The 23624-nt window shown below is 40.7% G+C and overlaps 1 protein-coding gene across 1 annotated transcript; it reads right to left on the reverse strand.

Annotated features, from left to right (window-relative positions):
* Positions 1 to 2273: 2273 nt before the first annotated feature.
* On the reverse strand, positions 2274 to 22248 carry SDAD1 (SDA1 domain containing 1). The gene is made up of 22 exons (XM_062575048.1): positions 22103 to 22248; positions 21663 to 21767; positions 20875 to 20973; positions 20575 to 20685; positions 19119 to 19190; positions 18926 to 19026; positions 17309 to 17366; positions 16312 to 16386; positions 15356 to 15457; positions 14742 to 14811; positions 13807 to 13910; positions 13466 to 13523; positions 12723 to 12781; positions 11969 to 12045; positions 10386 to 10483; positions 9861 to 9937; positions 9337 to 9469; positions 7571 to 7668; positions 6928 to 7118; positions 6348 to 6432; positions 5791 to 5952; positions 2274 to 2511 (listed from the first exon to the last, which is right to left on the reverse strand). Exons 1-22 carry the CDS (start codon positions 22190 to 22192, stop codon positions 2461 to 2463), a joined length of 2076 nt encoding a protein of 691 aa, XP_062431032.1. The 5' UTR covers positions 22193 to 22248; the 3' UTR covers positions 2274 to 2460.
* Between the last annotated feature and the right edge of the window lie 1376 nt (positions 22249 to 23624).

Here is a 23624-nt window from a genome sequence, read left to right on the forward strand (position 1 = left end):
GGGCAGGGCCAGGACATGGCGGCGGCCCCAGGCGCCGCGGCGGATGGGGGGCGGAGGGGCGGGTGCTGTAACAGCCGCCCTCGCGCTTTAACGGCGCGCGCGCCCCCCCGCCGTAACGGCCGCCCTCGCGCTGTAACGGCCGCCCTCAGGCGCACGCGGGCTGTAACGGCCGCCCTCGCGCTGTAACGGCGCGCGCGCCCACCCGCCGTAACGGCCGCCCTCGCGCTGTAACGGCCGCCCTCGCGCTTTAACGGCGCGCGCGCCCCCCCGCCGTAACGGCCGCCCTCGCGCTGTAACGGCCGCCCCTCAGGCGCACGCGGGCTGTAACGGCGCGCGCGCACACCCGCCGTAACGGCCGCCCTCGCGCTGTAACGGCCGCCCTCAGGCGCACGCGGGCTGTAACGGCTGCCCTCGCGCTTCTCCACAGGGAAAACGGTACTTCGCTCCCCACGCTTTGCTCCTCCCGCCGCGCGTACGGTTCAGCCCCTCCTCCCGGACAGCCGACATCTCCCCCGCTCACACCACACACACACACACACACACCACACACCCACCCACCCACCCACCTGCCCTGGCATCAACTGCCCCTTTCTCATCAGCCGCCCTTTTCACAGCCAGGGCACCGCTGGGCTCTGCCACCTCCCTGTTCTTCCTCCCCTCCCTCCTCCCCCCCCCAGATACCGTCTTCCTGCCAGTGCATGGCTGTCGAGGCATGTCTGGAGGTAGGAAATCAGAGAAGGTAACGGAGGAAAAAAAAAAAAAAAAAAAAAAGAAAGAAAAACATACCCAAAAGGGTGTATTTAGACTGTTTCATTTTGCCCAAGCCTGTGCTTCTCTCTCTCACATGCCTTAGAAAAATCTGTCACTCTAAAAACCAGGGGAGATGAAATGGCCACAACCCTGAGGAAAGGTGCACCTTTTTCTGTATGCCTGCCCCACAGCAGCACTCTATAAACTATATCGAGAAGGAAGAACAGGAGGACAGTTGCTTCTAAACTCAACCGGGTGGGGGGAGTGAAGGCCTCCTCCCTTTAAATTCAGAAGTATTTCATTTTCAGCACACCCACAGAAAATATGACAACAGTCGGGGAACAGAGAAAACAATGGAGCTGCATTTCCTACCAATGTGTCTTGTATTCCCAAACTGCTCCCTGTACTTGTGGTCTCTTCAACAACCTGCCTACCATTCTTTCCCTATGCCCCAATAGCTCCCACTTCTCTGCGTCCCTTCACAGCTACCTACCCCTCCAAGGTGCTGTCAGGCTACTGCCACCATCCAACCATCCCTGCCTTTCCCTCAGCAGGAATATTAATTTTCAGTTGCAGCCACTGGCTTGAAGAACTCAGTTGATTTACACTCTGTTGTTTTCTTCAAAGCCTTAACAAGCTTTTTGCTTTAGGAAGCAAGTTATGAAAACAAACATAACAAGAGAAGATAAACAGCAAGAATGAAAATGACTTTTTTCTAAATATAAATATCCTCATATCAAAATTGACCAAGCAGGCCCTGTTCAGGTCCTGGAAGAAAAAAGGATATTCCAATATAAAAGGAGTTCTTGTCTCATTTGGCATTCAACACAAGAAGCAGATATCTACATTAAGGGAATTCTGGTGTAGGATATAAGTATTAACCCAGCTTCCTAAAGAAAAAACAAATGCTTTCTCATTATACTGTGCAATAAGATTCATTTCTTCCCTACAAGGAAATCAGTTTCTAACAAAATTTGACAAAGGATAGTATGCATCATTCCCAAAAGTTGCATGAAAACAGGTGGCTAATAAGAGAAAGAGAACCTATGCATGGTCCCAGCTAAGGTAAAGGCTGAAGCAAGAATTCAACCCTTGGTATAAGGTGGAGAATCCACCTTACAAATCCGTGTTATTCTCAAGCATGCTAAAACAAAAAACCCACAATCAAGTCACATCACAAAATGCACAAAGATTCTTTAGTTTTCTGCCTTTCTATTTAAATGGAAATGTGAAACCATATACTAATTTTTTTCTTGTTTCCTCATACATTGTAGTAAAGTGGTTCTTCCCATCAACTGTTTGAATTTACCTGTGCTACAATAATTCTTTTTTTATTATTATTCAATGGGTAAAAATGATTACTCAGAAAATGGCTTATTTTTTAAGTCTGGGAAATCACAGCCATAAGATGTGCATACACATTATAAATACACACACACACACATGCACACACACTTACTTTTTCTGGACTGATCCAGAAGATTAGATTTCCTTCCAGTTACCATCAACTGCTTCAAGTAAAAAATTTTTACAATAATGTATATTTTAATTAATACTTATACATACAAAAACAGTTAGCTGGAAATAATTTAAATTCAATAAAAGATAACTGCCTTGTTTCCTAGAAAGCTTTCATAATCAAAATCTTGTAAGGATTAAGGCCTCATCAGTCTGTTCTGTATACGCAATATTTCTCTCCTTCACTGTTCGTTATTTCAGTAGCCGTTTTCTCTTTTTCAGAAGTGCATCTCGAAGAGCCAGCTGGAATATGAAACAACAGTGGAATATTCAGGTATTCCAAACTCTTAGTTTTAAGTATCAAATTAGATGAGGAGACTGTAACACTATCAAATTGACAATTCTCTTCAATATGCCAATCACATCCATGCCTCCCACTGTTATTTCTGTCAGCAGATATGTCTGTAGGCAAAATCACCACACTAGAATTCAAATTTACACATCAATTAAAATTGTGCATAGAATATTCATTAAGTAGACCAACATCCTAAGAGAAAATTCCTGTTTGGGTTAACAGCTTACATCACACGTGCAGAGATACTGACATATCTACCAAGGCATTTGTATACTGCAGGTAAGGGGGGGGGGGGGGGGAGGACTCCAAGATTAAAAAATGCGCATGTGCTAGCTTTTAAAACCAGCTGATTCAGGCACCAGTAACAGTGTACCTGTAACACCCCTGAGCACAGGGTAGGCTGCAGATCATGGAGAGAACTGGCCACCCTCAGCTCTTTATTGTGCAAATTGATGGCTACTAGTACCCAATTAAAAAAAATAAAATAAAAAGATGAAAAAAGACAACCTCAAACAACACTATGAATGAACTGTAGACAACTAAGTGTGGTGTAAGAGGCTGAAAAGTAGTCAAATACCGGGATGCAACTGCAATCTCATTTCCACAAATTTCTACAGAAAGCATACTAACAGTAACCTTTCTATCTGTAAAACTAAGAACTTGGGGTAAAATTTATTCAGAATGGTTTACTTTACTAAAATTTAATTACACAATTTTTAATGAGCAAATGCATAATGATGCAAAATTCCTGAAATATTTTGTTCAGCTCAGAGACAGGCAGTAATAACTACTCAGGTAAAATTGGGAGTAGTAAATAGGAAATGCTGAAGACTACAGTGGCAGAAATGGTGTGGTTGCTTAGCTGAACTTGGTAGTACAATTAAAGTTGAATCACAAAAAAAAAAGGTCAATATGTATCAGTATGGCACTTAGTAGAGCCTATAATTAAAAAGAACAAAGTAACAAACTGCTCTTCTACTGACTCATTTTATTCTATTAGAAAGGATCAGAAAAAAACCCTGAACACATCCGTTCATTTGAGAGAGCTAAGTAGGATTAAGAGGCAGTTTTTGAAAGAGTATTACAGAGCTTCTTTCAAACTGAGAAAGGAAGGGATGTTACAGCTTTTACATGTGCTGTATCACTTCAGAGAGACTTTACTGTGTAGTTCAGGCAAACTGGTAGGGGGATGTATCTCTGGACTATCCATTTTATGCTACCACCAAAACAGGTAACAATACAGTATCAGACAACTACAGTATTCCAAATTCACTACTAAGAAGCACTCCCAAATCATGGTCAACATCATCATGATTGATGCTGTGGCCTAGGTGAAAGGCAGCCTAAGCTATTTTAACTTTTTAATTAAAAAGAGAGAGTGTCAAAAAATTCTTCTTTGGACATTTATCTATCATGCTTAAACTCAAAACATTAATCAAAAATAAAGACTGAAACAATTCAAGATGACTTTTTAGTAAAACTGAGCCTAGTTTAAAGAATTTTTATCTAAAATCTGTGAAAGAGTGATTAATGACACCACAACAGAGGTTAGTTTTTTTTAAGATTATTTATCTGTCATATCAAAATAAATTGCATTGAATTCCAGCAGCTACTGGCTGACTACTCCAAACTTCTCTGGCTCAAAATTCACTCAAAATCTCAATAAAAGAATGAACATTTGAAGCAGTTTCCTAAGAGTAGCTGAACAGTTTGTTTGCTACATTTTGCTGGTGTTTTGTTTGAGACCTGGGTTAATGCTATCAGTGTTACTTGGGGAGAGGGAGAACAAAAGGCAGCAAACAAAAGACTGCTCAAGATACTAGGCCAAATCTTCCTATGCAACAAGAAACACCTCAGACATGCTGTCTCTTGAGTTCTATACAGATTTTTTTTTCAGTCTAGCTGCTTTTAGGGCAACAAATGGCAAACAAATATACATTATCCTATTGATAGGATCCTGCAAACAACTTACAAAGGAGGCTTTGTAAAAGAAAAAACTAAATATGCTCTAGTAGAAGACAGAATCTGGCAAGAAAACACAAAAATTAGAAATCTGCACAAAACCAAGAAGCCTGCATGAGTGGATTAGTCAACAAGTTTTTCCTGGAACATGTTCAAGAGCATTCAATTTTATAATGCCCCGTAACACTCTACATCGGCCATCTGCCAGGTTAGATAAAAGGATTTTAAGGCAGACTTTTGTTGTTAACACAGATATATCCTGACAAGGTGAAATGCAGCAGGGCAAGAGGATATGCCTAGGCTTTTGCTCTAGCAACAGCTGCTTCAATTTAGGCATTATCCCCAGCTGAGCTAAGGGTGTGAGTGGGGCTGTCTAACACCTTGTGCTTACCAGCTTCAGCTGCAGGCCCCTGAGGGCATTGTGTGGGTCCCCAGTCCAAAGCCTTCACGAGCAAAGAGATGCCAAGGTTTTTGCTTTACCTTCTTAGGTATCTCTTCAGCTATGCTGCTACAGCTGCCTGTGGGACCATGCAACAACTAGACTACAGAACAGACATGTTTAACCTGTATATTGTTTTGCCAGGGCTGTTTTGAAACCTGCATCAGTTGGCAATTCCACTACTGAGATTAGCATATTGTAAAAGAATGGTGGTATGCTAAGCTGAAGAAGTGATTTTCTAAACAGTTCCAAGTAAGTCTTAAAAAAAAAAAGGTACTGAGATCCGTGCCCTAAGTCTATTTCTGACAAGCTGTTGAACGACCTTAGGCCAGGACAAATGAGCCCATATGACTGTAACATGAGAAAGGGCAGAGAAAGAATACAGAGTTCAAGAAACACACACGTAATTTAACAACCGTTTCTGAAAGACAACTCTAATATGTCAAGGAAACATTTCTTTCATCATGCAATCGTCATCAAGGTTCTCCTATGATCTTCTCTTACTTATACAGAGGAAATCATACCGCATTATCATTGCCTTCGTAGCCTAGGCATGATTTTGCACCAGGGCTTGGTCCTTGATGCATGTTAAAGAGTAACTCATGCTATAAAGATACAGACAAAAGCCTTCTTCTCAATCCCCACAATCTCTGATACACTCCACCTGGGCAGGATTCAAGAGAGGCAGCCTAGCCCACAGTGCTTTCCAGCAACTCAGCCATCCAATTACATACCAAAGGCTTAAGGCACAGGATGGATATTACCTCACCCGAACTATAAGTTTATCACTCAGACTGCCCAATCTGTCCTCAATATTGAATGTTACCTGTTTTTCCCTGAAAGAACGCTTATTTTTTGTCCGGACATTATGGCTATATCTCATCATCATGAAGTTCTTCTGCTTTTTCTTTTCTTTGTTGGTAGAGCTAGCAAATGGGTTCATTTTAGTTTTCTTTTTCACAAATTCTTTTCTGTCTGTTTTTCCAGCCTAGAATAGAAAACATATTTTAATAACATGGGGTCATTTTCCTTTCCCCACAATTAAAACCTGTCATCTTAAGTCAATGTTATGCCAGAAACTACAATTCCAGATTCAATATGACTCTCAATATTATACACATTCCTCCCTACTGGCTGTATTTATTAAGCAAGGGTAAAAACCAGGTGTCTGTGTATTCATATTCCCATCATAACTTGTGAACATTTAACTGGTTCGGCCAAAATGCAACAGCAAAAATAGTACAGAAAAGATATCTCAAAGCATAAATGGTAGCTAGGTTTCTGTCTTACACAGTCAACTCCACCTCCTCATTTTACAGAGGAAAATACAACCCCTTCAGAACTCCAAAAAGATAGGGGATATGAAATAGCAAAGTTCCTCACCATTGCAGTTGCCAATCTGGTCTCCTTGTCCGATTTAGGCTTCTTATGCAGATGTTCAATATCTCTGAGTGAAAGCAATTCTCCCCTACACACAAACAAAAATCCAACAAAAGGTCATCACACACAAAGCACCATCTGGCAAGAAAAACAGAATGCCCTCCTGACCCATTGTCTTTGTATAAACAGTCACACAAAAGTAGTTTTTGTTCTCTCTCAGGCTAATCCTTGTGCTTGGGACAGCTCTCACAAATTCTCATTACTGTTTTTCAAGTCCTTTAATCACATAATCTAACAAACTTTGGAGATACAAGCATGCAACTACTACTGAAAAAAACCCATTCCTGTCAGTCTGAACAAGCTAAACAGTCTCATGGTTTTCATCAGTCCATCTTGCCTCTTCCTCTTTTCTCGCCTCTCAAGTATAAACAAATCCCTGGGGTGCGGGTCCATGGTAGGCCCTATTGCTATTTGCCACATGCCACCAGAGTATCCTGATACAACAGTAGAGTTCTGTACCCTGCTGCAATTAAAAATCATCAGACTGTAGAGAAAAAGTAGTGATCAATATTTCATATTCTACCTGCTCTCCTCTTCATCATCTATTTCAATGTTTTTCCTCTTTGCAGCTTTTCCTGGTGCAGAATTGAGCTCTTTGGAGAGCTGGGCAAGGCGTATTTTGTGGAAGTCTTCTTGAGTTAGCAGCCTACTTGTGCTGACCGCTGCTGCTTTGGCTTTTCGTTCCTCTAAGGGCATGCTTTTTATTTTCTCTGCCTTTCGTAAAAAGTACAAAAGAAGAATCATCCAGAGCTTTGCAAAACAATTTCTACGCTATGATCCACAACCCTTGCTTCCCACATACCTATAAAAGGGCAATAATGCTGGAAAAAGCTATGATCAGTTGTTAGCATTCTCAATATTCTTATATCCAACATGTAGTATTAAAGGAAAGGAATACATCAGCTCATAATAATTCAGAGTGAAAGAAAGCACTCGGTATGTAAATATTACAGCTTTGAAGGAATTTAGCACTGGGACAGAATTCCCCCTCAGCGTACATCCTTCAGTACATGTGCAGACACATGCTTCACCTCACTGATTCTGGTAAAATCACTGTGCAGCTCTGCACAGTTGTAAGCAACCACATGAAGGTACAGAGCAAGAGAATCAGGTCTACTAATAGCAAATCACATTGATACGTGGGGTAAAAGAAAGTTAAAACTCACTACTTTTTGCTGCTCCTCATCTGAAGAGTGGTGCACATCAATCCATTCCCCATCTTCATCCTCTTCCTCTTCACTTAGACTAGCACTTTCCCATCCATCTTTTTGAGGGAACAAGCACACAGAGCCTTTAGTACAGCTTCATTTCAACTTCCTGAGTTGCAAGTAATTTAAAAATTAGGTCCCAGGCTCTCATTGCCTTTCACTATCTACCTGATAACTGCATTTATGCCCAGGAACATGTTTATCAAACAGATCACCTGTAGATCTCAGCATCCCAAGCCTCAGAATCACAGGGACATTAAAAAGCCACTTGATACTTCAAGTATATTTGATTGCTCTTTCTGAATGGTATATTCCTAAAGACACCCACAATGAAAAGGCTAGTAGCTCCCAGGCTTTCCCACTGGCAAGTTCAGCTCCAAACCCCACTTGTGCTACCAGTTTACCAGTTTCTGTCCAGCTTGCAATGTCCTGAGTGTCACAGCACCTAACCCTGGTAGCCATCATACCAAAAAGAAAAAAAAAAATCTCAGCATTCATTTCGTGGTGCATCCACATCACCTGCCTCAACCATATTCAGCTACAAGCACTCATTTTTATAGTGAAAGCAGCATAGGTCAGCACGATATCTGAGAACACGCACACCTGAAACAGACTGCTTAAAACACCTAGTGTATCTTGTCATTACTGTCAACTGCAGTCTCCTTAATATACTTCTTTATTACAAGCTCATAACAACACTGGAACAACAGCCGTCAGAGCCTTTACAGGAAATGCATTTATGTACGCATCATCACTCAAAACAGAGCAAGCCATAAAAAATAGCCAAAGCAGCTTGCAAAAAGTCAGCATCTCAGCTGCTTAACAGATGACAGAGGCAGACTGTACAATAATCCTATGTTTTGCAAAGCATAACTCAGAATGCACGTTTAAGATCCTCAAGATGACTAAAGTGTACTTGGAAGAGTATCTGAAATGCAGTAGTTCACAGATACTAATCCTCATTACAGTGTTCAGCAATATTCCATGATATCCCCCATCATGTAACCAAAGATGAAAGCAATGCAATTTGTAGGTAAGTTTGACAGTTGTTTTCTACAGTACACACATTGCTTCTTGTAAAACTTCATCACTTTGAATAGTTAAGAATCAACTCAAAAACTGAAGGCAGAGAAAGTTCTTGTTTTCTAATCTCTGCATTCAAATGAATAAGAAAAAGGGCATGTCAGGGCACATATATTCCTCTAATACATCTCCATGGCACCTCAGCCTTGATTTGCAAAACTCTTGTGACTTAAGTTTCAAGTCCTTCCCCACCTTTTTTCCAATTCAGGCAGGTGTTGCAGGTTGTGTGGAGCTTTTACAATAGAAACAAATTAAGTAACTAACTACTAATTGAAATACTTTTTTTTCAATTTCATGTTTTCTAATAAGCAAAAAAAGCTTTCCTTTTCGATAGGGACAAACACATGCAGTTTCAAAGCTGTACAATATTCCCACCCATATAAATTGCATAGACAACATGACCCTTTCTTTTCTAGCTCTAACAAGTGTGTCTATCCTATAGCAAGTATCAGACTTCACTGGATGAATCACACTCACTCCAGGATAGAATCAGTGCTTCTTAATGGACAAATGCAGACATGCCCAGGGCATGCAGAGTGTTACAGCAGCAAACTAAACAGACAAACATCACATTTTATGTGCAACAACAGTCTTAGTAACAATAATACATAAAACAGAAATAATAAAGAGACAAGGCCAACCTTCCTCTTGTTTTCCTCTCTTTTCCTCTTGACTATCAACGTCCAGTACTTCTGCTCCTGGAATATAATCTTTTGCATCTAGCTCTCCATATTCATGAATCTTGGCTTCCAACGAGGCCTCAGTAGGCTTACCCTGTAAGTAAGTAAAATACATGTTAAGCAGATTGCTGTTTTCAATCTCACAAATTCTGTTTCATTTTTTAAGATGACTTTTCTCTGATGAAATAAGTGATCTTGAATTATTAAAAAAGGCTGAACAAATTCTATGAAGATAGTCAACTTCCTGTAGCACAATTTTTCTATCAATGAGTTCGATAAATTCAAAGTGAAGAAGCCTTGAAACAAAACATAGCCATGCCAAACAAAATGCAGCAAGTAAGCAGGCATGGGGAGAACACATGCTTTCTTAAAATGCATGCGTGATTCCATTGCATTCCCCAGGGCATAAGGAGATTAGTTGCATCAGCATCACTTTTCAGCATGTAAGCTTGTTTCTATGATGAATGCAGTGCACAAACACTTACCCTGAATTTCTTCTGCAACATCTCTGGATTCAGTGAACGGAAGAGGTGTATTAGAGTTCTTGCAGACATCATCACATCTATCGTCAAAATAAAAGATAAATAAAATCGGGATTAAGTACAGGGGAGAAAAACTAGAATCTCGAGCAAAAGAAAAGCCTGCTCAAAAAATAAGCATTTACAGCCCACTCATAGACTTTTCTGAAATCAAAGCTCCCACTCATTTCTCCAAGATCCAACTGTTATTTAGGGTCAAATCTTCCTCAGCAAACAGTTGTTTTCTTCAGTTTTGCTATTTCCCCTGCCACAACTACCTTTGACCTGCTTTAGTCATCTACCTACATACATTCAAAATAAGTAGAGAAATTTGACAGACTACCATTAGAAGTTAAATCACTCAATCTCACAGTAAAAAGAATTAACACCACATTACATTTCTGAAGGCTGTAAACAATGCAATGGAAGACAAGACGATACAAGAAAGAGAAAAAAGAAAATCTAAAAATCATATCCATGCAATAGACTTACTTTTATTTTTATGAGTCTTGTATTGAGCAAGGTCTTGGAGCAGATCTTCAGTCATGGCTAAAGGACATCTTGCAGTGATTTCTTTTATCGCATTGATTCTAGAAAATTGAAAATGAAATATTTTTTCAGTAACACAATTGGGAGAGACTCCCAACTGAGACTGACCCAGCAATAGACTGAATCAAAGAATCTTACAGGACATTTCTACAAAACTAGGTATAAAAGACAAGAACATCAGAAGATGCAGTCTCTGCCACAGTTCTCCAAAATCCTCATTCTTTGGCTCATATTCTGTACCCTCCAGCTGCTATTTTGTTGGATCTCCAGTTGTGCAGACTGCCAGTGCCTGACTGCTTGAAATGTAATGCATTAAGTTGTTGACAGTGCCATTATTCTCATGGCCTAATGAGAATAATGAGAATAGGCCTAATGGCGACTGAAGTCTAGGTCCAAAAAGAGAAGCAAAAGGTAGGCAAATAATCATCATGGCTAAGCCAGGCAAAATCAAGCAGCAGTTCTTCAGTCAACCATAAACAGGCCAAGAACAGAATATCAGAGGTCTGTGCACTCACATAAATTGTCTTTTAAACTATCTTCATGCATATGCTTTATACTAAGCTTCACTTTTGCACTGAAACCACACCAAAAAACCAGCAACCTCCACCCCACCCCCCAAAAACCAAAAAATCTGCTCAAAAATCAAAACATAGTTCCAAACAGTTGTGTTCCCCTGCCAACTGTTCCTTTATTTTTCAGGACAGCACAATTCTCTCCTCCATTTCCTAATCATACTCCACACTGTTTATACAAGAGGTTTTATGAAAGTATACCTCTCTCAAGAGGTCAAAGCAAGAATGCTATATTTCACTAACAGCAATATTTAAATTTGGTACCAGTAATGAAATTTCTTCCACTAAACATGTAAACTCCAAGTCCTGAATTACAATGCTGTCCAATCACTGAGTTTACACAAATACAGGCTATTTTAATTCACAGACTACAGTTTTTATATCCTCAAAATAGAAATAACATAGTATCATGGACAATAAAAGCACAAGGCCAAATGAGGAAGTAACAAGAATGGAGCATAGAATCATAGAATCAGTAAGGCTGGAAGGGACCTTTGGAGATCATCTAGTCCAACCTCCCTGCTCAGCAGGGTCTCCTAGAGCATGTTAGACAGGGTTGTATCCAGGTGGGCCTTGAAAATCTCCAGAGAAGGAGACTCCACAACCTCTCTGGGCAACCTACTCCAGTGCTCTGTCACTCTCCCTAGGAAGAAATTCCCACTCACCTTCAGGCAGAACTTCCTGTGGTTCAGTTTGTGCCCATTGGTCATAGCACTGACTATACTAGAGAACCCACTATTTTGAAGCATTCAGAAGTTATTTAACAACTTAAAACACTGCCTCTTCTCCCCCCAACCCCTCCCCACCTCAATTGCCCTATTTTTTTTTTTTTATTCCAGCAGGTTCTTGAAAGCATAGCATGAATGATAAGAATCAGTTGCAGGTGGTTTAAAAATAAATACATTTTCCACATTCCAAGACAGTCTTATGGTTTGCATGAGATTTTGTACTGACCCCACAGTCATAACTTCTCCAGAATTCTTGTCGGTGACAAAGTTGTTCGCTATAGTCATTAACACTGACTGGATAATCTGAAAAGAAAAAAAGAAGTATTCAAAATGCAGTATGTGTATTTAAAAAATTGTCATAATGTTTACATTTTGTTAAGTAACAGCATATAGCAGGCAACAGAGCCCCTTTTCACAGAAAGGTAGAGCCCAGGTCTTGTCACTGTAACCTGCAGATATTTTCAACATATAGATTCTCCTGCAGAAATGCAGATATTCGGGGTGAAGGTTATTTCTCTTTATACAAAACAACCCCTCAGAACTTAAAAAAGCAGCTAACAGGAACAAAAACTCACATATGCCTTTCAAACCATCCAAAATATCAACAAAAGAGCTATCCTGTAGAAAAATAGCAGGCACCACTGAGAAATTGGGTTTTTTGATGATTTTTGTTTTTCTTTCTGGGCTTATAAAGCTCATAGGACAAAATGGAGACGTGGAGTCAGTAACTAAAATGCCCAGGCACTAGTGTAGATCTCCAAAAAGGAATTTTTGCATTACATAAGTCTCCCAACAAATCTTACTAAAGAAATATTCTGCCAGTGAGTTTTAATCATTTTGGGATTGCTTTGGTATTCAATACAAGGGGTCTGACCAGATTCCCTGTTTCCTCACACTCAATCAATGCACTCAAGCAATTATATTTCCATGCTGGCCTGCTGCCTATTTTTAACGTCACTGAAACTTGATGGAGTCCTGACCTCTGGTGGTACTAGCTGATGTGAAGCTTGTGCAGCAAACAGAAGAATCTTTGTCACTTCTGGAAAAACAAAAAATGGAAAAAGATGTCAAAGTAAATTGCTGTGGCCTACTCTGATAAACTGAGCTGATAAACACCTCCACAAATACAGTAAATCAACAAGGCACCCAGTCTCTTAGTATCAAGAACATTTCAGTCGGCATTTATTTGGACCATCTTGTACTACAATTTCTTCTGTATCACCCTCTGCCTTCAAACATCAGGAGCTCATCTGCTATCCACCCAATGGTAGCGCGTGCCCTTAGACTGCCAGCAACACTTAAATGCTCCAGTTCTAGACTGAAACACCAGTCAAACAAAGCAGCAAAAAGCAGTCATAGCTTTGCTAAGCTTGTCAGAATCTCCAAGGAACTAGGAACTCAGCAGGTTCATTTCTATTCCACTTCTGGATTTTCTCAGCTGCTAACACCACTAGTTGTGACACCTAGCCCCCTTAGTCTGAAGGGCCCTGCATTTCTGGCAACTGGGGCCTTTTGCCCAGTAGGAGAACTGGGGGAGGCAAGGAGAGGGGAAAGGAAAATCACCTGTGTTCTTGACCTTCCTTCATCCAACCTTTTTGGACTATTCCAACCTATTACTCCCTACTAAGCTACTGTTGCTTACTCATTTACAGTAACACTTCTACTAACTGACTGTGTATGTGACATAATGGACCAGCATTATTATCTACCAGTAGCTGCTTACCTCTCTGATGGGGCTGTAGGAATCTCTGAACAAAGGGATAGAAGTTAAAAAGGAAAAGCTGTGGAGAAAGAAAAAAATTTTGGCAGATTAGCTTCTTCCCCTTTAACTGAGATCGCCTTCTTAGGCCACGACAAGACATTCTCCTATTTGAGCTTAAGGGGAAAATAAGGGGAGTTAGGAAAGTCACTTGTTCAAAGGAAATACAAGGCTCAATCTCTGTGAAATCCAGAAAATGGCTCTTCTTAACATGTACCATATTTGAAGCAGGGCAGTGCTTACAAAGCTGCAAGCAAGCTTCTCACAGTAAGTCAATAACCCACTAACATTAACTTAGTAGGTACCTCATGTATTCCAACCAGCCTAGAAATGAGGTCCATGAACATCATCTTCACTTCAAATCGTTCTTTACAGTTCTCCAGCTGCTTCAGCAGTTTCTCTGCAAACTCTAGGAAAAAAGAAAAAAGAAAGAAAGAAAGAAAAAAGAGAAAGAAACAGGTGCAAGGCAGATTATAGAGCACAACGTAGAATTCAGTCCAAACTCAGATTAAAAAGGCGGTCAGGCTTTTTCAAGCTTCAGTGTCCTTGCTAGAAGAAACTGAAGGTGCCCAAGAACACTGCTTCTGAGCAGCTCTTTCTCCTGTCATGTGCATCAAAAGTCTAAATCTGTGCACAGGTGCAAGATAAAGGAAAACTGAAGCTCCACAACATCACAAATACAGGATTAGCATTTAAAGCTAGGAGTTTTTAAATACATTTTGGATCTACCTGAAAAACAAAATCCCCACAGGTGCAATATATCAGACTGAAATAAAGTCAAACAATATTAGACAAATGTCAGACTAGTAACAAATTAATTTCTAAATGCTGGTAGCCCATCTTTAACCACCAAAACAATTTACTCATATCAAAACTAAAGAGAAAACCTAAAAAACAAAGTTAATAAGAGATAAAAGTATTCCCCATTTACATAAGTTATGGCCCTGACACATACAAGGAAGAGGCAAGTGTGTAGCAAGCTAAAGTGGATGAATGTGACATTGCTCCTTCCTTGTCTGAAGATACAGAAGTGTAACATTAACTTGGACAAGCACAATAAGTTTTAAATTACTTTTCTGAAGTATTATGAGACATTGGGAAAGCATGCTACAAGCATCACGTTGTTGCATATGCAACTACTTGCCATTTTTATTCTGGTTGCACAATTGTTAACACTCTAATATTAGCATTTGCAGGACAATCGAAAAAGAACACAAAACAGAACAGGATCCCTACTTACCTTGGGGATCATGAATCAAGTGAATAGCAGAAAAGTTGAACACCTCTGGCTTGCTCTTCTTCTTCTGTTTCTGTATGGCAAAAAAAAATAAATGAGACATTTTTTCTTTCCCCTAAAGCTGTAGATGCCTCAGTTTCAGGCTGCTGTTGAAAGCTGCTATTCCCCATTATTCCCTTCAAAGAAATGTGCTTTGATTTTAACAAGACAGACATTCTTTCAATTGCATATGTTTTTCAGCCACTGGACCTCAGAGGCAACAGGAGCTGCATAAATGTTACCCAGTAAGTACAGATACTCGTTCCGAGATAGCCGTTTCTGTTTAGCAAATTGCCATTTAGACAGCAGATAGTAATTACTTCGGGACACAATGTACTCAAGTAGGGGACCACATGAGAGGTACCCTAGACTAAAATTAGTCCACAGCTTATACTAGACAAATCTGTTTTAAAAGACCTCTCTCCCAGGCAAACATGGCATACACCCAGCCAATGGATGCTAGAACACCTGAGGAGCTTTATCTACAAGAGAGGACAAAAGCTAGCTAAAAACAACAGAATTCTTGCACTTGAAAGGTTACACAAAAATGCTAACAAGTCAGATGCTAATTTCCTCACCTTGAGGACCTTCATAGCCTTCTCCAGTTTCTTCTTGCGCTTGGTGGTTTTTTTATTAGTTGCATACCGCACCATCAGATCTCTGGCTGTGGGGCCATCATCCTTCAGAAAGAACATGAGGAAAATAAGACTCAGGTGCAATCAGGCTTCAATGGGAAGCAGAGAAACAAAAAATATCAATATTTTTCAGGATCACGTACTATATTTGAAAACTTCCCTCTCTCTCTTCCATCCTAAATTTGATCATACATAAACATTAGCACTTAAAATCTTGATTCTAAAAAACTAGCCATATATCTACATACAAAACAGATTAAAAAGAGGTAACAGTAAGCAACACAGTAGTTCTTATAGCTAGGTAATCACAGAGTATTATTCAGTGGCACCCAAATAAACGATATCCTTGTATGTTGAGGTTCAAGACTGAAATCACATTATCAGCATTCTCAGGATAACATATTTCACTGAATTATGTTCACTTGTACATAAATGAGAAACAGAGCCCAGGAGGTAGAACTAAAGACTAAGAGAAATCCAAAGTAGAGCCCAAAAAAATTAACTCTCCTTTCTAATTACCAGGTGAAAGCCTTTCCCCACAAAAGGGCATTACACTTCTAGCAATTCATTAGCTGAACAAACCAGGTGAACCAGTGCCTGGTTAGCTGTTACAATAAATTGATTCCTGCACAATGGCAGCAAGAGAAGGGAGGAACTCTTAGTATCAATCTGGAGAGAGATGGCAAAGGCATCCTGCTATCAATAGTAGCCAGCTGTCAAAATCATTAGAAGCTTTTCAAAAACATTAAAGGCTTTTGTCATGTGGACAAACAAGTTGAGGAAACAAGGAAAACACAGTAATACAGAAACAGACAGACTAGTGTACGCAGGTTTAGCAGGATGATAGCTCTATTAGCATTTGAAGAATCATGAGTGGAAGATTTAACTGCAATATCCACCTCAGATTCTGAGTCGCTGTCTTGATTCTCATCTTCATCTCTCCCAAGGAAGAACTTCAAAGCAGCAACTAATACCTGAAAAGCAAAGTAAGTTTAGGTAGGACTGGACAAAGAGACAGGGGAGTTACAACAGCCAAGCATCCCTATCTTAAGTCACACCAAGCCACTCCAATCATTTGTATGAACAGAAAACAAATCAGATCAAAGACTGAAAAGCACACGCATTATGCACAAACACGGCTGGCCTTTGCTGCCAATTCTCAACAGCAAACCAGAAGCATATGAAGAGTCAGCAAGCAGCTGGGCTTCCACAATGCTGCTAGCAAATTTTAACATGCAAATTCTCTTACTATGGTTCTTCACAGTAGTATCAATCTAATTGCTCCATGCCACAATTATCAAGAACTCCTGCATAGCCAATACCTGAGCCACGACGTTCAGAACTCCAAGCTTTAATTAGTTTATATGGGATGGTCAGGTCTTCCTTCCTCTCCCCCCAACTTTTTTTTTTTTTTTTTTTTTTGTTAGTATTATATAGAACAGCTTTTGAATCTTTATCATGGAAGAACTTTTCTCAAACCATAATATGCTTTCTTAGAATGTCCAGCACTGTAGAACCTAATCAGATGGCAGCAAGCCTCATATCTATTAAAACCACAAGCAGGATAGCAACTGTCTTCACATCTCATAAATGAAAGCCTTACAGTACCAGTTATAAGGCAGTGACACTCTGACAATTACTTCTGACTAACTGGAAAGTATCCTGCCCTCTATGCCAACCTGCACTTGTTAGAAGACAAGCTGCCAATTCTGCTGCTTTGCAGGTAAGAACTAAATGCCTCCTCCTCCCACAGTATCAGTGATACTTTGAAAATGAAACAAGACAAATAATCGATGAAATTCATCGGCAATTAGGGTACAGAAATAGAGGTTCATCCACAGGGAGGTAACAGCTTTGGTAAAACCCACTGTTACACCAGATCATTTTTGTTCTCACCTTCGTCACTTTGGAAAAGCAAGCAGTCGTGATAACATTTACTGTTTTGGTATCATTCCTGGAATAAAACAAGACATCATCTTTTACTTCAAGTTGGGCCATCTCAACATTCTTAGAAAATGTAGGGGTGTAAAATAGGACTCCTAACAAGCATGAAGGCTCATTAGAATCAAATCCCTCAATATTCATATAGGCTCACAGTTATGTTTCTGAATGTCATTTTCTTCTATTTTTCTAACATAACAGTGGCTTCATCTAGATGAACAGACACATTTATGTTTTTCATATTGTGGAAAAAAGGGGGCAGCTGAACTGTGAAAATGAAAATGAATCTACAGTAGAATAATGGAAGACAGTTGTTACATTTTTTCCACTGATAAAAATAAAAACACTGCCTGATAAAATCAATGCAGAATTCTGATTTATGCTAGAAAGCTGCTGAAAAGTTTTGAGATAGTTTATAATTTATCTCCTAAAAATAAGGGTTTACAAGAAATATAAAAATTTGAACTTAGCTAAATCTCATGTGCTTACAAAACTATTTATTAAAACTGCAGAACCCTTTCCTTTGAACAACATTCGTATATTTTAAGCTGTCCCTGTTTTCTCTCCATTGTAACAGTTCTCATCTCACTGCTACACCAGAAATCTTAACATAGCCACCATGACATTTTTGTTTGTGCCACAGAATAGATGGTATTTTCTGGAACACTATACATCAGAACTCCTTAAGCTCAACTACATGCTGGTACAATATTCCTTCCATCAGCCGTTGCCTCCCTGTAATGCATAAAAAGAGCAGTAGTGACATTCACATCCTAGCACAACTCATGCAAAAGTCAGTGGGAATTCTCCCCAAGTAAGAACGCAGGAACCACACCATTAATGTTCTGCCTCTGTAGCAGCAGATACACTGCACACTAGCAGTATCACTAGCCAAATTCATATGGCTTCTTCATACAGTTCATTTCTGTTCAAGAACCAGGAAGAATAAGGGAGGTAGAAACTGGGCAGCTTAAAAATTATAATGTGCTTTTGCAATCGAGAAGCAGGTGAGAGTAAACAAATGCCATCTTCTCATACAATTTCCCACTAGGTAACATCTGCTTGGGCATTTTTTTTAAACAATAAAGAATGACTTCACAACATCTGAGGCATGAAAGAACAACTGACAGTACTCAGTGTGCTGTTACCCCTTCCAGCATTTTTTCTAAGCTGCAGGCTGCAATTATTCAGGACACTATTTACTAAAAATAGGAGCTATCTTATACCCTCAGGAAAAAAAGAAAAAAAAAATCTATTAGATCAGTCATCTAGAATGATCTTGCAAACTATAAAGAAAAACAAAAAGCAAATTTCCTATCTCTCCATTGTATTAGCATTTATGTGAAAAAGCTCAAAAAAAATAGGTCATGCACAGCACTTACTCATCTATACTACAAGCAATTTCTATATTATTTGTAAAATAAAATGTCTAAGATTCAATCTAGTTCACAAACAGGATAAATATGCCAAGCCACAGCCCCTCCATGTTAGGTTTTGCACTACATTCCAAGAGTGATGTTAAGAGGACTGTCCCATGGTAAGCGGGGAATCAGTTTGGGATTGCCATCCTACCATATATTCCTTCTGTAAAGTTCAATCATGACATCCAGAGATATCTTGGCAGCAGTGGGGTTGCTGTCTCTCAACATAGTGTACATGAAATTCTGCAGTGTCTAAGAAAAAAGTTAAGAGAAAGTTTATTATTAGAATTTTTTCACCATATGAAGAGGTAAACTGACATAAATCTGAATGCTAAAATACTTACTGTGTTCATTTTATTGTTTTTATGTTTAGCATTTATGTTCTTGATGTCTGACACAATGTGCGTATACAAAGTCTGTAAATGAAGAGATAAGAGGGAATTACCTACAGAAGTCATGCAGGAAGCACCACAGATGTACTACAATCTCCCCAAGTACTAAGGTGAGAGAGAGAGAACTGATAACCACTGTGTTAAATATTATTTTGCCTTTTGGAAGGCAAAATTGGAAAAACAACAAGCTATCCTGTAAAGCTTCAGATATGCTCAATTTAATGTATCTGAACAGTCTGCTTAATTTACAGTACAAACAGTGAGGCAGAAAAATGAATAGCATAAAGCATAGCTTTAAAAAAAAAGCAAAATCAAAAAGCACTTTCTTGATTCATTTTTGCAAGTTCAGGTATGTTCTAATGGCTAGTTAAGTAACTTTGGTGTAGGAAGTGACTATTTTCATTTTTATGTCAAAAAGAAATTAAATATCACAGAATCATAGAATGGTTGAGGTTGGAAGGGACCTGTGGAGATCACCTAGTCCAACCTCCCTGCTCAAGCAGGGCCACCTAGAGCATGTTAGACAGGGCTGTGTCCAGGCGGGCCTTAACTATCTCCAGAGAAGGAGACTCCACAACCTCTCTGGGAAACCTGTTCCAGTGCTCCGTCACTCTCACAGGGCAGAAATTCCTTCTCATATTCGGTGGAACTTCCTGTGTTTCAGTTTGTGCCCACTGCCTCTTGTCCTGTCACTAGGCTCCACTGAAAAGTCTGGCCTTTGACACTCTCCCTTAAGGTATTTGTAGACATTGATCAGATCCCCTCTCAGTCTTCTCTTCTCCAGGCTAAAAGGCCCAGCTCTCAATCTTTCCTCAACAGGGACATGCTGCAGGCCTCTAATCATCTATGTAGCCCTACGCTGGGCTCTCTCCAGTAGCTCCATGTCTCTCTTGTACTGGGGAGCCCAGAACTGGACACAGTACTCAAGATGAGGCCTCGCCAGAGCTGAGTAGAGGGGGAAGATCACCTCCCTCGACCTGCTGACGACTTGCTTCCTAATGCACCCCAGGATACCATTGGCCTTCTTGGCTACAAGGGTCCATATGGCTACCACGAGCATCTTTACTTAGAAGTCTTCACAACATTTCAATGATCACTATTTTGACAGCAATGTGCTTACAGTTTTCAGCTACAGACACTTCTGAGCTGCTCAACTTCAAACGTAGAACAGGTCTAAAAACAGCAATACTACGTCAAGTAGTTTACAGCAGCATGCGTCATTGCTAATCACACATATAGATCAAATCTTGTCTTTGGCATACACAGTGGCTGAAGAAAAGAGCTATTTTAAGCTTACCTATTTTGCTACCAAGAAAAGCAAACCAGCTGCCTGCCAGTGCTGCATTACTTCTTTTAAGGTGGTCAAAACCCAGTAGAAATCAAGAACAGTATTGTAAGTATAGCTTACTTTTCGTAGAAGTTTATCATGACACCGCAGCAGTTGAAAGAAGAGTTCCAGCAAACTTGTAGGATTTATTAGATTCTTGTTTCTTAACAAGATCAAAGCCTTACAGAACGTCTGTAATAAAGAAGCAGGGATCAGAACCAAAACTCACACTTCGGTAACACTCCACAGTTTCAATAGTTATTAAAAAAATCAAAAGGAAGTTGTAGGCTCTAATCTCATACAGGTGTTCTTTAACTGCAGGATGCAATCTGCCTAAAACTTGTTATTAACAAGCACGAGACCGTTCAGTGTCAGCCTTACCATTCGAAGATCTGTATCCAAGACTGTATGGTGATAAGAAAGCAGTTCTTTCAGTTGCTGTGGAAAGTTAGCCATGTGTTCTGGGTAGCAGTGGGCCACCTGGGTAAAGACAGTCTTAACTGAGTTCTCTAATAGAAAAACTTCACCTACGCAATAACTCTAAAAAAGTGAGAGTTATGATAAATGACCTAGAAAGCTCTTCTTCCACAGAATCATAGAATCAGTAAGGTTGGAAGGGACCTCTGGAGATCATCTAGTCCAACCTCCCTGCTCAGCAGGGTCACCTAGAGCATGTTAGGCAGGGTTGCATCCAGGCGGGCCTTGAAGATCTCCAGAGGAGGAGACTCCACAACCTCTCTGGGCAACCTGTGCCAGTGCTCTGTCACTCTCACAGTGAAGAAATTCCCCCTCACCTTCAGGCAGAACTTCCTGTGCTTCAGTTTCTACCCATTGCCTCTTGTCCTGTCACACGGGACCACTGAAAAGAGTTTGTCCAACTATACTCAACTACAAACAAATTACTGTCAGCTGTCCATATTTAAAATACACTGTGCAGTTATAAAAACTTCCCCCCCCCCAAAAAAAAAAAAAAACTTGCTTTCCTGGAAACAGACAATACTGCTACAGAAATCTTTGCAGCTTTACAACAATGCCAATGCCTTCAGGGCCATCACAGCAAAACTGTGTGAAACGTATTCTTTCATAATCGTATTCAAGCTGAAGACTTCATGCCTGGTGAATGGCTCAGGCTAGCTCAAAAGTTTTCCTTCAGAAGAACAGTAGCTTACCTGTGCCAGAAACATCACCAGTTCCGCCAGCTCCTTACTGGGCTTATCCGGTTGGAATGTGAAAATCTCCACATGTGACTGGTAGTGGTGATACTGCTGGAGAAACTAAACACACACACACACACAGTGTTTCCTTCAAAGCAGCCTTTACAGCAGAATTAACTTCCTACCCTTTCGAGCAGAGAAACAAGGCCCTATCCCACTCCACCAGCACGCACCAGTAAAGAGCCCAGTGCTTGGGATCCCAAAGAGCCCATCTCTCTCTCTCTCTTTTTCTTTAATCGTCTTCTTCCTTTCCTTAAAGCAGAGAAGCGCCCAAAGCCCCCCGCAGCTTCCTGATTAGACCCGGCCCCAGCACCCCCACACTCCGGGGCGCCTCGGCCGCGCCCCCACCACTCCCGCGGAGGGTGCTGTTACTGGGGCGCCCCCCTCTCTCTCACCTCCTCCGTGTAAGAGGTCGGGTCGCGCTTGATGAGGTTTTGCAGCTGGGGCAGGTTGCTGGGCAGCTTGTTCCCCTGGCGGCCCGACATGCTGCTGCTGCTGCTGCTGCTGCTGCTGCCGCTGCTGCTGCCGCCCCCCTCCGCACCTCCCGGCGAGCCGCCGCCGCAGCCACGTGAGCTATCAGCTGGGCGCCGCCATGTCGGCCCCGCCCCCTGACAAGCGCCGCGGAGGGACAAACTTCTTCGAGTAGCGGGTTCGCCGCCGCGGCGCCTGTCGCGCTGTGTTTGGCAGCTGCTGCGTGCAGGCACAGCGGAGGGGGCTGACAATGTGCACATTAGCTAATACTAGTCAGAGAATTACATCACTGAAACGGCTGCTGCAGGCCAAAAAAGGATGGCGGCTGGGACAACGACTTCATAGCAGTCGTCCCTTTTCAGCTCCTGCACAACCATACAGAACCACTCTCTGCAAGGGAAGTCTACCACCTTTGCCCTTCCTTTTGTCTTCCAGCAATGCCAACTATAATCTATGTTGTCCTTTGAATTAAGCTGTGACACAACTGGCTTCTCCCAAGAGACAGGGCCATCATGGCCTGTAAAGAAACACAAGAGATTGGGCCTGAAAAGCCCTGCACTACATGTGAGAACTGTTCTGAAGGCCTCCTCCCTTCCACCCCATTCTCAGCTACTGGTAGCACCAGGCCACGTGCAGCTGAAAAGATTCTCTTTTCTCACCCCACCCCAACAGAATCAGGTCCAAGGGCTTTGGAAACTAGTACAGGGGATACTCTAGGCTATTGAACAATCCATAAGGCCAAAACATTCTTGCTATTTATTATCATTTTTTTATTACTATAGTATTAGCATATTACTCCAAGGCAGTTCCTAGGTGTTTAGTAAGCTCAACCAATCAAAGCATTTAAAGAATTTACTATCTACTGTATTCACTCTTCTCTGCTAAAATAGTTATGCTGCATAAAGCCCCACTACATACATTTTTAGCACAGTGAAACAAAGTAGCAACATCTGAACTTAAAAAAAAAAAAAAAAGTCACTTGTGCATCTTATAGAGGCTTTTATTTCTTAAAAGATCTCTTACAGGTTTTTTAGACAATAGCTTCCTTTTATTGAAGAATTACTGCCACATGCAACTCAGATGGTAGAATAAAATGAAACAAGGAGTACATATAGAAGTAATTCTCATATAGCATCTGCTAAGGAAAAAGAAAGCTTTCAGAATGTGTGGCCAGTATAGATAATGTATGACTTGATTACTGAGACAACATATCTTTATCTTTGTGTAATTCTCCAGTACCATCCAGCTTTGACTGATCATGCAAAACAGTAAAGCAAGTGCAACTAGACACTACAAGGAGACTCCAGATTAATTCAGGCTTCATTATAGCCTTTGGACAGAAAGGCCATAGGCAAAAGCTCATCATGCCTAGCAAACATGATGTTTCATGCTTTGTCACCACAGAGATAGCACATTACCCTGCAATGACAGTTTGTCACAGGAGGC

The sequence above is a fragment of the Rhea pennata genome, chromosome 4 (assembly GCF_028389875.1).
Source record: "Rhea pennata isolate bPtePen1 chromosome 4, bPtePen1.pri, whole genome shotgun sequence".
NCBI lineage: Eukaryota > Metazoa > Chordata > Aves > Rheiformes > Rheidae > Rhea > Rhea pennata.

Coding starts and splice junctions, on each gene's coding strand:
- SDAD1 (XM_062575048.1), bottom strand. CDS start 22,192: ATGTCGGGCCGCCAGGGGAACAAGCTGCCCAGCAACCTGCCCCAGCTG. Junction 7,119..7,570: donor ATGAGGAGCAGCAAAAAGTA/GTGAGTTTTAAC, acceptor TTTTTACGAAAG/GCAGAGAAAATAAAAAGCAT. Junction 5,953..6,347: donor CCAGATTGGCAACTGCAATG/GTGAGGAACTTT, acceptor TTTCTATTCTAG/GCTGGAAAAACAGACAGAAA.